The 16159-nt window shown below is 41.1% G+C and overlaps 1 protein-coding gene across 3 annotated transcripts in view; it reads right to left on the bottom strand.

Annotated features, from left to right (window-relative positions):
- Positions 1–15270, bottom strand: part of LOC129839863 (potassium voltage-gated channel subfamily H member 1-like) — a 61225-nt gene extending 45955 nt beyond the window's left edge. Inside the window, exons 1-8 of one of the 3 annotated variants that reach the window (XM_055907555.1) lie at positions 14641–15270; positions 11767–11890; positions 8461–8588; positions 8225–8353; positions 7614–7732; positions 5899–6066; positions 5123–5347; positions 2494–2923 (exon numbers count right to left, since the gene is read on the bottom strand). In XM_055907555.1, the coding sequence (XP_055763530.1) occupies positions 2494–2923; positions 5123–5347; positions 5899–6066; positions 7614–7732; positions 8225–8353; positions 8461–8588; positions 11767–11890; positions 14641–14713 (1396 nt within the window). In that variant the 5' untranslated portion in view covers positions 14714–15270. The remainder of the gene's footprint in view (positions 1–2493; positions 2924–5122; positions 5348–5898; positions 6067–7613; positions 7733–8224; positions 8354–8460; positions 8589–11766; positions 11891–14640) is intronic. The other 2 variants (XM_055907556.1, XM_055907557.1) reach the window with 2 other exon arrangements.
- Between the last annotated feature and the right edge of the window lie 889 nt (positions 15271–16159).

Raw genomic sequence — 16159 nt, 5'->3', positions numbered from 1 at the left:
CTTTTGAGAACATTTCCATAATGTCGTCTATTTGGCACAAAACTGTGGATAAAAACTGCTAAGTCATCATTACTGGCCCAAAAGAGAACATGACTTTATCAACTTGAAAAGGGGAAATGATTAGTATTAGCTAACTCTCAGCTTACGTCAAATGGCACCTTCCTAATATTGAGTTGTATGTGTCCCGTCCCCCCCCGCATTTTCCTTTAAATATTTTGTCTTGCCCACTCACCCTATGAATGGCACACATACACAATCCATGTCTCAATTGTCTCTTGGCTTAAAAATCCTTGTTTAACCTGTCTCCACTCCTTCATCTACACTGAAGTGGATTTAGCGAATGACATCAATAAGGGATCATAGCTTTCACCTCGATCACCTGGTCAGTCGGTCATGGAAAGAGCAGGTGTTCCTAAATGTATACTCGGTGTACATAAACAGTTACCAAGCCTTGTGGGAGAGAGGGGAGCGGGAGAGGAGGGTTGGTGTGCGTATGGGGACACAGAAGGGTATGACACGGCTGGCTGCACTGAGACAAGACCACCGTGACAGCCAGGAACAACTTGTCACACCTCCACAGAGACTGTCGTGTCATAAGCTCTGGACACCGCCGAAATGCAACGGGGGTGAGTGGACCTCCGTGTTTTACGGCGACAGTTTGAACTATTATGACTGCTCTTGTTGGGGCTAAGATTTGCAGAATAGTGACTAATGTATTTATCAACACCTAAACAAGCACACATATTCAAATACGCATACAGAAAATACAGTACATACTCCCTCACAAAAAGACCAAGACACAAACGAAATTCAACACACACACACACACACACACACACACACACACACACACACACACACACACACACACACACACACACACACGCACACACACAGGTGACTCAACTGGCAACATATTGCATGACTAATCTTCTGTCCAGCTTCCAGGCTGTGGGTGGCAGACTGTCTTCCCACCACTGAGGAATAGCAGCATGACCCCACCATGCACCCCGTCACTCTCGCTTCCCTTATCATCTGCCACCCTGCATCACTGTCACCCCTGGCTCCCCGAGGTGCTAAGCAAACCTCTTTATACTCCCCCTCACCTGCCGCTGCAACACCAACACAGCAAGGCTGCATACGTGTGTTGTGATAAGAAATCTAAAAACTGCTTCACTTGTGAGTTACTCAAGTTATACCATGTGTCTTATAATTTAACGACATAACATTGCATTGTTGTTTTTTACTCAAATTGATCTCCTAAGCTGGATAACTCCCCCCCCCCCCCCCCATGTTTTAACAACCGTTACAGTGTACAGTATGTACTAAAAGCTAAATAAGATGAGGTTCTGTTGGTTGGAGTGTGATGCTTCGAACACCAGCATTGTGGTTTCGACTCACAATCAGAAATTGATACCAAGTCACGACGATAGCAAGTCAGTATGGATCATAATGTATGCTAAATGGTCAGCAATGCATTCTGGGATGGAATAGTAGTTGAAAGGTGCAGATCACGCTTGCTTCCTTATTCCGCAACTGTGATATTTCACCGGAATGTTGAAGTTTACTGGTCTGTCCATAGTCATGTTAAACAAACTTTTTTATACTGGCAAACTTCAAGCATGACACTAGCACGCAAATGATGATGATGATGCCTGCCACAGTTGGCCCAGTCCAATCACATTTTATGTCTATATCCAGGTAGATAATGAAAGTCTCAATTTCATTTAAAAATCAAAACAGAACTCGTTTTCCTTTATGCAATCCATCATATTCCCCAATCTTGAGGCCTGCGTTGCAATTGAGAATGCAATTTACAATCACAACAGGGTTCTATGAAAAGCAACGTCCCACAATAGGACCGGGACAAAACTGTGTCAATCACATCTCCAGTAGAAGGAGTAACCATGTGCGATGAATCACTCAGCTGCCAGCTCAAAATGGATGAAAGCATTTGAAAATCCTCTTTAGATATGTACAATCTTCACAGCACAAAATGAAACAAATTGGCATACTCATAATAAACCTTAAAAGCACCATGTGAAATTCGCAACGTTGGTCTTTTCGGGAACTGATTAGAACCATCACAATGTTCCATAAATGCTTCAATCAAGCATTTTTCTGTAATAACTTACTGGTCAATTTAGCTGTGAGTCGTACAGTAAGTACATTAAACAGCATGCTATCGTCTACTGAATTCATCAAGGATTCAGAGACATACTGGCCTGTTAACAATACTTCTCCTTGAAGAAGCAAGGGACACATCTGGCATGGTATTTCTTAATGAAATGTCCATTGTGTTTTTCATAAAGATAATACGGCAGTCAGAGGAGGCTGGTGGGCGGAGATATAATCGTAATGGCTGGAATGGAATCGGTGACAAGGTATCAAACATGGTTTTGATAAGTTTCAATTTGTTCCATTCCAGCCGTTACAGCCTACCAGCCTCCTTTGATGACAGTGTGAAATTTCATGGGGAGGGTTCTTACTCACATCCGATCATCATCATTGCCACGGCGAAGAGCTTTTCTCCGTCGGTGGTGGGGGCGATGTTGCCGAAGCCGATGCTGGTCAGGCTGGTCATGGTGAAGTATAAGGAAGTGATGTAGACCGAGTCCTTGCTTGGCCCGCCCTCCCACCTCCCAGAGCCACTGGCGTTGAAGCGGTACGGCGTCCCCACCGATTCGCTCAATATGTAGAGCCAGCTGTCCATCCTCACACTGTTGGTGTTCTCGTCGATGACCTCGTAGTCGCCGATGCTGTACCAGATGCAGGCCAACCAGTGGGCGGCCAGGCCAAAGACGCACACCAGCAGAACCAGGACAGCGGCCCCGTACTCAATATAGTGGTCCAGTTTACGGGCCACCCGGCCCAAGCGAAGCAGACGGACTACTTTGAGGGAACTGAAGAGACTGCTGATGCCCTGATGGGTAGAAAATAAGAGGGGAATGGTTAGGCTTAGAGAGAGAATGAAAAGTAGAGCTTTACTAACCAGACAATAATTGTATTTTTAAATTTTTTAATTTAACCTTTATTTAACTAGGCATGTCAGTTAAGAACAAATTCTTATTTACAATGACGTCCTACACGGGCCAAACCCGGACGACGCTGGGCCAATTGTGTGCCGCCTTATGGGACTCCCAATCATGGCCTGTTGAGATACAGCCTGGAATCGAACCAGGGTCGAACCAGGGTGTCTGTAGTGACGCCTCAAGCACTGAGATGCAGTGCCTTAGACCGCTGCGCCTCTCGGGAGCCCATTATCCATTGTTCATGGTTCTAACTATTTAAATAACTGTTCATTCATTGATTAAAGGTAAACTGGAAGGGTCCCAACAGTGAACCCTGTGGAACTCCACTCCCTACAACACTGTACAGTATATCCTGCATATGGATTTGGTACCATGGTGTAGTTCCCTGTTGTGTTTATGATAATGAACACAATGGCATTAGCAATAAAATAAAATAATAGCTGGAGGGTATGTTTTACAACATGCTACTTCTACAAAACATCACTTTGCTACAGAAGCTGGTTTAGTGAGGAATTCCACACTGCCGTGGACCAACCTCTGGAAAGTACAGTATTGGAATTAATTTAGCCCGGGGTTACTTTTGTTTTCATAGATGGGCACGGAGCAGGCACCCAACATTAATGTTCCAGGATCTTACTCCGATAATGGTATGTGAAAGAGTACTAGCGAGGACGGGTTTCTGATCCATTTGGAGATGACACATTTAATTCCAGCATTTGAATGAGTCACTCGTATGTGGCTTTATCAAAAATCCCTTTACCCTTTATTGCTTGCTCAATTTGAATCAAGCTCTTGGTGTCTTCAAACGTCAAAATGTGATGTGAAATCAACTGCTCATCGAATCTAGATTCCCTAAAACATTTAAGACACTGCAGCATACTGTACAGAGAGGCTGAGGTGTACCTGGCGCTTCCCGAAAGGGTGAATCTACATTTAGTACCGAAGGCAAACACATAATGCAGTGCGGTTTATGTAATCTCACTAGCCTCTGCTCGCATCCGCCTCCGCGGCGTGTGCGAACCTGCTGCATCAAGCTATTTTCAGTTCACCCGGGACACATTCATAATGCAATTACGTTCAACTACAAAAAGCGGAAAAATGTGTCCCTGTGGCAACTTGAAATGTCTCACTCCAATTGTCATTGAATACAACAAGGTCACTGTGCGAAAAGCCTTTGCTTCAGAGGACGCTCTGCTTGTGTCTGAAGCGCAGCGCCGCATGAAAAGGATAACTTGCGTTGACAAGTGCAGCAAAGGCACATGTAGAGCCCACAGGCTTTGTGGGAGCTCACCGTGGGGGTGCTATAATCTTTCGCCACACCACCCTTCGTACAACAACAGGCATACAACAGAACAGTACATAACAATTGGAGATGTGGCGAAGAAATATGGTGGTTTCTGCACTTTTGTTTTGGTTCTAAGTTACAACGCCCAAAGGGCAAAAGCAGTCTTTTGACTTGTTAATTAAGCTATAATTGGCTAACAATGTTTGTTTGACCCTTGAAGCGCGTGTTTATTCATTAATTAAATGTAATATTGACCTTTATCTGTGCCTTCTGTGGTACAGAGTTATTTTTATTCTGATAATACTGTACTTGGGCGTAGGTTAGAATGGTATCACTTGCAGCATCTATTGATTACTGTAAGGTTATCAAGCCTAGCGTGTGAATCAAGACGATCTGGACCATCCTACAAAGGCCTCTGTGCCAAGTTTGAGTACAGTGTGTTTTACTACAGAATGTCTCGAAGAGGCATCAGAAAAATGTGGTTTTACAAGCCTCCAATTCCTGTGTTCTTTTTAATATGTTAGAGGGATCTTGTCTGACTTTTTAGCCTCTATTCACAGTATTCCCCAGCAACCATTAGGCAACTGCAAGGGATGACATTTCTACTGCTGAGAAGTCCAGTCGGTGTCTATCATGCTATAATGATGTGGTGAGCTTTCCAAGAGTCAACGAAGTGGTAAGGTTTCCAGATCCATAAACAATGTGTGTGTCTGTCTGTGTGTCTATCTGTGTGTCTGTCTGTGTGTCTTAATTCATATCCATCCATTCAAACACACAGACCCCAGTTAGCAAACAAACCACTGACCTCGTCAACGTTCTCGAAGGCGTTGATGACGTCATAAGGCAGGCAGGAGAGCAGGTCGATGACGAACCACGTCTTGACGTAGTTCATCCGGATCAGCTTGGGGTCCGAGATGACCTCTCCGGCTGGCCCCACAAACGTGGTATGGAAGTTGAGCACGATGTCCACCAGAAAGATGACATCCACGATGCTGTCCACCACCAGCCAGGTGACGTTGTTCTGCTTGGTCTGGAGGATTAGAGTAGAGAATCTTTATTACTTAAGTAGTAGAGTAGAGAATCTTTATTACTTAAGTAGTAGAGTAGAGAATCTTTATTACTTACGTAGTAGAGTAGAGAATCTTTATTACTTACGTAGTAGAGTAGAGAATCTTTATTACTTAAGTAGTTGAGTAGAGAATCTTTATTACTTAAGTAGTTGAGTAGAGAATCTTTATTACTTAAGTAGTAGAGTAGAGAATCTTTATTACTTAAGTAGTTGAGTAGAGAATCTTTATTACTTAAGCAGTAGAGTAGAGAATCTTTATTACTTAAGTAGTTGAGTAGAGAATCTTTATTACTTAAGTAGTAGAGTAGAGAATCTTTATTACTTAAGTAGTTGAGTAGAGAATGAATATAAGTTATCCCTGAGTGGCAATTTTCTTTACAGCTGGTACATAGTCAATAAAAGTACACACAAACAAAGTCAAAAATCCCCCAAAACAGCTTGCTAAGGTTCGGTTTGGGGTTTAGAGTAAGGGTTAAGGTTAGGGTTAGTGGGTAGTTGAATAGAGTTTAGACCTTGAATGACACGTTGTAGGGCACCATGATGGCTGTGTAGAAGGTCAGGATGAGGATGACCCAGTCCCAGGTGGTCTTGAAGGCGCAGTAGTGGAGGATGATGTGGGGAGGAGTTTTAGGCGTCTCCTGCTTGTACTGCGGGAGGATGTCTGAGCCCAGCTGGAGGACCTACGTTTTTGGTTAAGAAACAGTTGGTAACAAGTCATGAATGCGCCAGTGTTTTGGCGGCTAGCTACCTTGAATTAGCCTGATGGAACCAGCCTGATCGCTGCGTAGGATGGTGACCGCGATCAGGCTGGTTCCACAAGGCTAACACTGAATTGGACCCATGTGTCATCCGTTTCTCCTGCTATTCACCATTTCAGGTGTGCGTTTTTACCTACTGTACATAAAAATATGAAAACATTTTAGTTTGTTATGACAGTGTCTCTTATTGTATGTTAGCGATAACTTTGACATAACACTCATAGCATAAAATAGTAAGTCATGACAATATAATGACCACATTCTGTAGTCTTTTGGACCGCACAAAGACAGTTCAGTGTTGCCTTCATTTCATCTCTCAGTATCTCTTGGATAGTGTGACATAACTCTCCATCCCAGTCAATTTAACATACCAAAAAAAAGTGGAATTACTCTCTCCCTTAATATATTTTTAAAATAAATGTATGTAACTTTCCAGGATCAACAAATAAACTAACTGTAGCCATTTTGTTTTATCTAAGCTACTGTCGCAAGCTCATCTTCCCATTAGTAAACAGAGCACCTTATCTGACCATCGAAACACAATTAGCTTTTCCACCATTTTTCAAGTAACAGGATGTCGCTAGAAGATGGTGCTGGTAAGACATCTTGGACTAGTCCCAGAAGATGTCAGAGGAGATATCCACCCAAACAATCAGTCCCCTTGGGATATCAGAGGACTAGACTTTATTTCTAGCCTAGGGATTTTCAGAGGACTAAGGACTATTCAATCAAACCAGTATTGTTGTATGGTATATACACTGTAGACAGTAGCATAGACGGCTGCATTATTCAGAGTTAAAAAAGAGTGTATGTGTGGCAGTAATAATCAAGTCCATAAACAAGTCAAACATTGCTGAAGCAGATCTAATTGAATCCTGCTCCTGCTGACATCTCTGCCCTTCTACGCACTGATTATAAGTGAGTGCACTGGTTACAAGTCACTCTGGATGAGAGAGTCTGCTAAATTAGTCATGTAAATGTACATTTAGGTGACACAACTCCACAGCAAAGGTCATAGGGCAGGGTTCCCCAATGGGCGGCCCACGGGACAAATTCTTTGTCAACTACTCTATCCGTTTCGGCTTCTTGCGGTCAAATGCGTACAAATGATGTATAACTATGTTCCTGCCCCCCGATCATGCGCTCAAGCCCACTGCTGAATGTAATTGGGGACTTCTGCCATAAGGATTTATGGTCAGGACTATATATAGAGTGAATATTCATATTAGCGTTGTGTCTGTCTGCAGAGTTACAGTTGCCCAGGTGGCCAAGGGCTTGCGGTCTACTGCTTTGGGAACGGATAGGCACACTTCATTTAGCTCAGAAGTAGTGAGTGAGTATGGGGACAGGATTAGGCATTTCATTTGAAGCTAAACAGAAGTGGGCTTGGAAATATGAGATGGGTGCTCCTTCCAGAAACACTTAGGCAGATGAGGACTTATCAACAGGGACAGCAGCACACACTCTACCTCAGCCAGACGAGAGTGCTTGTGGACGTTCTCGCCCTTGTGGACGGTGGGCGCCAGCTGCTGCAACACTCCCCGGCTGCTCGTCAGGGCCCGGGTGAGCCGAGCGAATTTACCCCATCCTGAATGACAGAGTCCAAGAAATGTGGAATACCAAATCAACCCACATCCACTCCCTTTAGCGTTGAAATCAAGACTGAATCATGCTGCATTTAAACAAATGTGACACTGAGCTAAATTCAAACTGAATTTTCAAGGCATATCTGTGTATTCAATATTACGGAAATTATTCATAGCAAATTTGATGGCAAATGGAACTAATACAATATGCTTATACCTATCCATTTCTTTCAGATCTGCATGAACTGCCTAAAGACAAGGGCTAGCTAGCAGTTGATTTGGAATTCGGAGCAAGTCCAACCTTACTAGCTCAAATCATCAGACAAAAATGTAAGTTGTAACGCGAAATGATGCACTGTGGTTTCTCTAAATAATGTCATCAACCCACATTTGTAGCAGTCTAAAACCAATTGTGTCTACTATCCTCAGCTTGATCCTGTCCTCATTAAAACAGAATCTTCCTTAGATGATCTGAAAATCGGTGTCGCGCCAACCTTTCACAGAGTCATCCTCAATGGGCTGTTTGAATGCGGTGATGTCACTGAAGGTGCACAGAAACAACACCACCTTGTCCTGCTCATTCCTGATCGGAGCGATCTTTACAAAGAACCACACCGGCATCCCTATAGGAAACACAAAAAGATGTTGTATTCTAATGTATCTCGTAAGTAATTGATGTAACAATTGAATTTGATGTGATTCAATCAACAGAGAGCAAAGAAACACTTACGATTCTTCTTATACATGAGAATTTCGAACGAATTCATCTCATAGTTCTCAAAGATCTGTTGCACTTTCTCACCCGTCTCCTTGTCTGTGAGCTCCCCATACATGAAACTGAAAATGGCATTGTTGGTGCTAAATTACATACAAAACAAATAAAACTGGATAATACATTCAGATTCTACCAGAATTTAGGCAGATGTGCAGACACTGTTCTTGAAACAAATTATCCCAGCTACAAAGGCCTCACGAAAAACATTGCGGCTCACAAACAACATGGTTAAGCCATCTGCATAAGCACTGGTCACAGCGAATGTCATGTTGAATTGACATACAGTTGAAGTCGGAAGTTTACCTACACCTTATCCAAATACATTTAAACTCAGTTTTCCACAATTCCTGACATTTAATCTGAGTAAAAAATCCCTATCTTAGGTCAGTTAGGATCACCACTTTATTTTAAGAATGTGAAATGTCAGAATAATAGTAGAGAGAATGATTTATTTCAGCTTTTATTTCTCTCATCACATTCCCAGTAGGTCAGAAGTTTACATACATTCAATTAGTATTTGGTAGCATTGCCTTTAAATTGTCTAACTTGGGTCAAACGTTTCAGGTAGCCTTCCACAGGCTTCCCACAATTAATTTGATTAATTTTGGCCCATTCCTCCTGACAGAGCTGGTGTAACTGAGTCAGGTTTGTAGGCCTCCTTGCTCACATACGCTTTTTCCGTTCTGCCCACAAATCTTCTATAGGATTGAGGTAAGGGCTTTGTGATGGCCACTCCAATACCTTGACTTTGTTGTCCTTAAGCCATTTTGCCACAACTTTGGAAGTATGCTTGGGGTGTCACGTTCCTGACCTGTTTTCTGTTGTTTTGTATGTGTTTAGTTGGTCAGGACGTGAGCTGGGTGGGAATTCTATGTTGTGTGTCTAGTTTGTCTGTTTCTATGTCAGCCTAGTGTGGGTTCTCAATCAGAGACAGATGGTAGTCGTTGTCTCTGATTGAGACTCATATATAGGAGGCTTGTTTTGTGTTGGGATTTTGTGGGTGTTTGTTACCTGTCTCTGTGTTTGTGTTCTGCACCAGTTAGGTCTGTATCGGTTTTGCACATTTGTTATTTTGTATGTTGTTTGTAGTGTTTCACTTGTTCTGGTATTAAACATGTTTAACACTAGACGCGCTGCACTTTGGTCCTCTCCTTCACACCTGGAAGAAAACCTTTACATGGGGTCAATGTCCATTTGGAAGACCCATTTGCGACCAAGCTTTAACTTCCTGACTGATGTCTTGAGATGTTGCTTCAATATATCCACATAATTTTCCTACCTCATGATGCCATCTATTTTGTGAAGTGCACCAGTCCCTCCTGCAGCAAAGCACCCCCACAACATGATGCTGCCACCCCCGTGCTACACAGATGGGATGGTGTTCTTCGGCTTGCAAGCCTCCCCCTTTATTCTCCAAACATAACGATGGTCATTATGGCCAAACAGTTCTATTTTTGTTTCATCAGACCAGAGGACATTTCTCCAAAATGTACGATCTTTGTCCCCATGTGCAGTTGCAAACCGTAGTCTGGATTTTTTATGGCGGTTTTAGAGCAGTGGCTTCTTCCTTGCTGAGCTGCCTTCAGGTTATGTCGATATAAGCAAGCATTTCGCTACACTACAAGCATTTCGCTACACTCGCATTAACATCTGCTAACCATGTGTATGTGACAAATAAGATTTGATTTGATTTGATATAGCACTAGTTTTACTGTGGATATTTTGTACCGGTTTCCTCTAGCATCTTCACAAGGTACTTTGCTGTTGTTCTGGGATTGATTTGCACTTTTCGCACCAAAGTATGTTCATCTCTAGGAGACAGAACCACATCTCCTTCCTGAGCGGTATGACGGCTGCGTGGTCCCATGGTGTTTATACTTGCGTACTATTGTTTGTACAGATGAACGTGGTACTTTCAGGCGTTTGGAAATTGCACCCAAGGATGAACCAGATTTGTGGAGGTCTACAATTTTTTTTTTTGAGGTCTTGGCTGATTTCTTTTGATTTTCCCATTATGTCAAGCAAAGAGGCACTGAGTTTGAAGGTAGGCCTTGAAATACATCCACAGGTACACCTCCAATTGACTCAAGTTATGTCAATTAGCCTATCAGAAGCTTCTCAAGCCATGACATCATTTTCTGGAATTTTCCAAGCTGTTTAAAGGCACAGTCAACTTAGTGTATGTAAACTTCTGACCCACTGGAATTGTGATACAGTGAATTATAAGTGAAATAATCTGTCTGTAAACAATTGTTGGAAAAAGTACTTGTGTCATGCACAAAGTAGATGTCCTAACTGACTTGCCAAAAATATAGTTTGTTAACAAGAAATTTGTGGAGTGGTTGAAAAACGAGTTTTAATGACTCCAACCTAAGTGTATGTAAACTTCCGACTTCAACTGTACGTGTGCTACTTCAGAGGCACATTTGAATTCCTTAGTGCCTATATAGTTTTCTCCCATTCCAAAACACTTGACTGCTGTTGACTGAAATAACCCGAATTTGCATGGAACAAACATTGTCAACTTTTGTCTTATTTGTATTGTAGTAATAATAAGATTACTAATGTATAGAATGTACTGTATGTTTATACGTTTATAAACTGTGTCTCGAACCCAGATTAAGTCTATTCCTGGACTAAAAATCACTTTTATTAGATATTTTCCATTGAGTATGACTTTAAATCGGGCAATCTGCAGTTCAAACAATAAAACGGGCACCCTGCCATGGCAGGGTGCCCGTTTTATTGTTTGAACTGCAGATTGCCCGATTTAAAGTCATACTCAATGGAAAATATCTAAGCTGTGGGAGGAGGCTGGAGAAATGTTACCACTCTCAAATTCATGGACAGAGCTATAGATACAAGGATTGACCGTCCGTGATATTAAAATAATAGTTTTAACCATGTTTTGAGGCTATAAAGTGGTTGTTTACAAATAATCTTTACAAACAAAAGAGTAAAACCAGCTTTTATTTTGGGTTCTGACGGGGTATGACAGTATCTATAAGTTATATTCAAGAATCATTGGGTATATATTATAATAATTTAAGTCTAAAAATGGATGTACCAACTGCAGATTGTCCCTTTAAATCCAGGAGTAGGTTTAATCTGGGTCCAGGAAACCAGCCCGATATGCTTATATGTTATTGTAGATATACTGCATTTATACTCTACTGTATAGTATTGCTGTCAGTGAAACAAAAATGCTGACCCACAAAATCAGTGGTGCCATAATGCAGGCATAAGTAGCAAAGTGAGTACCTGCAGGTGCTACTCTTCTGCATGACCTCAGCGCGGTGGTAACCGGAGAGTTTGCAGAAGCCGTCGTTGCTGTACACAATGGGCCAGTTCACAATCTGGGCATTGCCCAGAACAAAGTTGGTATCTGCCCAGGGAGGGAAAAACAATGAAACCTGGTTCAGAAAGAACTGATAGAAACTACTACAGCACTATGAACTGTCTGTAACTCATTATTTTACTTGGAAGTTGTCTTTATTTCATGAAATCATTATAGTACTTTTCAAATTCAATTGAAAACATGGCTCAAATCTATCCAAACCTGTACACATCAGTTATCTGTGTTCCTCGTATGTAAGACGACAGTTGATGATAGTTTTTTTTTATTACGAATTAGTTATTGTTGTTAGAATGATATATTATTGGATGTAATGTATTGGTATGTTGTATTGTTTTAGTGAGTATTTGTATAGTGGCTGTGTAACTGCCCTTAGCTTCCCTGGGACTACAGGTGCAAATGAGCTTTTGACTAACCCCAGTACATTTACATAGATGTTGCATTATTGCTGTTGATTAGTGTGTACTGTACCCTATACATTTACATATAAAAAATAATAATAATAATTTAAAAAAAAGTTTATTTAAAATTAGTAGTCAGCTAACATGTTAGTTAGGTAAAACCAAGTATTACTGTAATACTGAGCATTACGGCATATTGTTGAGTAATAACTGTTACCGTCCACATCTATCTAGATAAATATCAAACAGCCAAATGAGCGCATTGTAAAATAAAGTTTGAACCATACTTAATATACTCCCATACTTCTAAATATGTACTGCCAACTACAGTATGTTAATGTAGAATTTATTGGACATGACATACATGTCGAACTCCACTGTAGAAACAGGGGAAAGAACCATCTAGAGCGTTGCCATGATGATACAGCATATTGGCAAAGATGCTTAACTTGTTGTGGAAATTCAATCCGAGACGACTGCAACAAGGTTGAGAGAAGAGGGAAAGCGTGACAGAGAAGTCAATATGCTGTACACAAAATCCAACACTTTCACTGTTGCCGATATGACCGATCTGCCAGTATTATCGGTCAATATTAACCTGATCATTGCATACTTTTTCATTTGCAGAAAGCTACTACATTGAACCAGTCGAATCTTAAACATTGTTTAAAGGGGGTTTACGATACAACACCACATATCCCTCTTGTATAGTATTGGACAGATTCTGGTGCCGGTATCCATTGTACCACAACTTTTAACCTGGTAAATGTGGTCTTGCCTGTTTTAGTGCAACCTGACTAACATTATCATTGGCTGGGTCAGTGGTGCCAATCATTATAACATTGTCTATCATTGGCTAGGTAGGCAGTGATGCAGCAGTAGCAGTGACCTCAGAAGGGGCTGTGTTGTGGTTAAACGTCAGGCGTCACTCTCAAGACTACATTCATTACAGTGTCATTAAATGGCCCAGTTCTAGGTGATGAGCCAGCGCAATTCGAGCAGCTGGGTGTTTTGCCCTTTGACCTTAGCTGCCCCATTCCAAAACTCTCTGAGCAAACTTTGAGCGGGGACTACCCAATTCGTGAAGTGGTCTTGGTACCATTATACATAACCTATGTGTCTATAATGGGGTGTGGGTAGAGAGAGCATAATATGTTTTCCTCTCTTGTCTAGCACACTCAGTCTGTTTCAAGCATTTCAGATCAGGAGTGCTGATCTAGGATAAAGTCCTCCGTCATCTTATTCATTGTGATCAAAAAGGCAATAAACACTGATCCTAAATCCACAACTCCTACTCTGATTTATTTTGTATTTATAGTATACTTAATCTCGCTCTTATCTTAAGAAAATATGTATTCTTCATACATATTGACAACACAGACCGACATGAGAATGTCACGAGACCATCACAGACATTGGGTATGTCAAAACATAATGTTTCACAAGACTGACACAACGCCTTGAAAAGATGGGGAGTAGTCGGGAATCTGGAGGGAGTTTATCTACTAAAGTATATCCCACATAAGGATACTATCAGGAATGTAAACTTGGGAAGCAAGTGCAAAGAATATTTGAGGGTGAAGCTATTCACCATTAAGTGAGGTCTATGTGATAAAAAGTGGATAAGAAAAATGGGTCGACAGAACTCAAACAAGTCTATGGTGGATGATTGGGGGAGGAACATAGATGGGACGTGACACCACTTTAAAACACTGTTTATACCTGTCTGCCTATGTGATAATGCCAAACTGAAAAGTTAAAAAGAAAAGTGGTTAAAGCAAGAGGCAAAAAACCGTGTCAAAAACAGATAAATTAATTAACCAAAACAAAAGTTCCCGTGGCAAGCATGTCACTTTCCGAATAAATCAACGGATTAATATTGCACAACAAGTCTGGGTGCCTCCGCAAACCAACAAATTGAAAAACACTTTTAATTTGGGTTTAAAACATGAATCGAATAAGTATGTGAAGACGAAATTGTTAATCCATGTATTTATTTAATGCACAAATCATGTGGAATGCAGCGATGTTTTGGTTTATTTTTAGGTGCAGTACAGTTGACTGGTAAGGAATACCAATTGTAGACACAGCTATTTATTCGCGTTTTTCGTTGTAAAAACAACATCCATTAATTAAATGCCATTATTGTTTGAATTGTTGAATCATTCTTTGCATAGCATGCTGGCTGTATAAATGTATAAATGTATAAATCAAATAGGCTAATCAGCAAAAAAAACGGTTTACAATGACTAGTGTCAAATATCGGTTAGCTGTCCTGAGTGTTTTGGTTATAATTAAATCAATGTTTTTCAATGACTGGACAATAGACTATCATCCACAGTGTTTCTTCCTACAAAATAAAAAGGAACACATTCCTACCATTGGATCTTCGGACGATGTTCTCGAGAAAAGTGTTTTGTGGGGCGACAAGTCCTCGACGTCCACCTGCCATTCCGCCTCGTCATTCAACGTCGGTCAAAAGAGAATGCTTTTAGAGTGAAAGGATGCCTGAATTATCCGTAGGATGATACAGCTGCTCAAATCTCCACTCGGTTGCTTTCATGGTCCCTGTTCTGCTTAGATATGACGAGTGGAAGAATCCCTCACCTCATGCTGTTCGACCGTTCGTTCCGTGGCTGTGCTCCCTCTGTTGAAGACGGGAGGCATGCAGTGAGCGCATCACCTGTCTCTCGTCTCACATCTTTGCACATGAGTACCCCCACCCCCACAATTGTGTGAAGGAATACCGAGTAGGTTACTAACAGCCCTGCGTTTAGGCTATGAAGAACACGTTAAGCCTTATACTTGAACCCCAAAAATGGAAAACTGACTGGAAATTCGATTTTTTTTTTTTGCGCAGTGGATTCCGGGAAAAGAACACAGCTATATTGCAATTCACACTGGTTGGTTGTGCGACCTCGTCGCTTTTTTAAGGCTAATAGACCACTGAGGGGAATTGGAGGTGGTAGCCTGCCTTCAGAAGTGCAAGGACTAGCATCCCAAGGACGCAACACACACACACACACAGAGACAGAGACAGAGACAGAGAGACCAGGGTTGTGTAGGTTAGGCTACTTTCTAAATGTAATGGGTTCGTTAAGTTACTAGTTACATGTCCAGAATTGTAATCAGTGACGTAACTTTTGGATTACCCAAACTCAGTAACGTAATCTGATTACTTTCAGTTACTCTTGGATTTCTTTCCCTTTAAAATGAAAACTCCTCCCCAAAACGTCTTCTAAAACTATTTTGGTATTTGTTTCATCAGTCCATTGTTGATATAGTCCCAAAATGTTTTGCATCATGCAAAATGCATCATACTGGCTGTATTTCTGTATTTTGAAAGTTAGATATCTTTAAAACTTGATTGCTGACATGCAAAACATTTTGGGACTATATCAACAATGGACTGATGAAACAAATACCAAAATAGTTTTAGAAGAAGACAAAAAGGATCCATTAATCGCATTTGGTGTGTGGTCAGACTTGCTCATGTGGAACAAGTTTAAAAACTTTTTTCAAAATGGCCTTGAATGTCATCGAGACAACAAAGGTGTCAGTGTTTTTCCCCCGCAAACATCCTTTAGGAATTTAGAAGTAATTTCTGAATTTAGAAGTAATCAACTAGTTTTTAAAAAGCATCTGTAATCTGATCACAACATTTTTTGTTCAGTTAGTTGCAGATAGTCCTAGTGGTTTCCCCGAGTTCAATATGGCAGATTGAAGAGAGTTGTAGCATAGGTATGACAAAATTACATAAATTATTATGTTATGTGACAAAAGACCCCTGATCTTGGGTAAACAGTTTCTCTGTATGTGATTGAACTATGACTTATCCCCCCCAATATTATGTTTTTGCCATTGAATAGATGTAAGCCTACATTACAGTAATTTACAT

This window comes from Salvelinus fontinalis, chromosome 40 (genome assembly GCF_029448725.1).
Source record: "Salvelinus fontinalis isolate EN_2023a chromosome 40, ASM2944872v1, whole genome shotgun sequence".
NCBI lineage: Eukaryota > Metazoa > Chordata > Actinopteri > Salmoniformes > Salmonidae > Salvelinus > Salvelinus fontinalis.
Note: the sequence above shows the minus strand (reverse complement) of the source record. Positions and strands in the feature narration are given on the sequence as shown.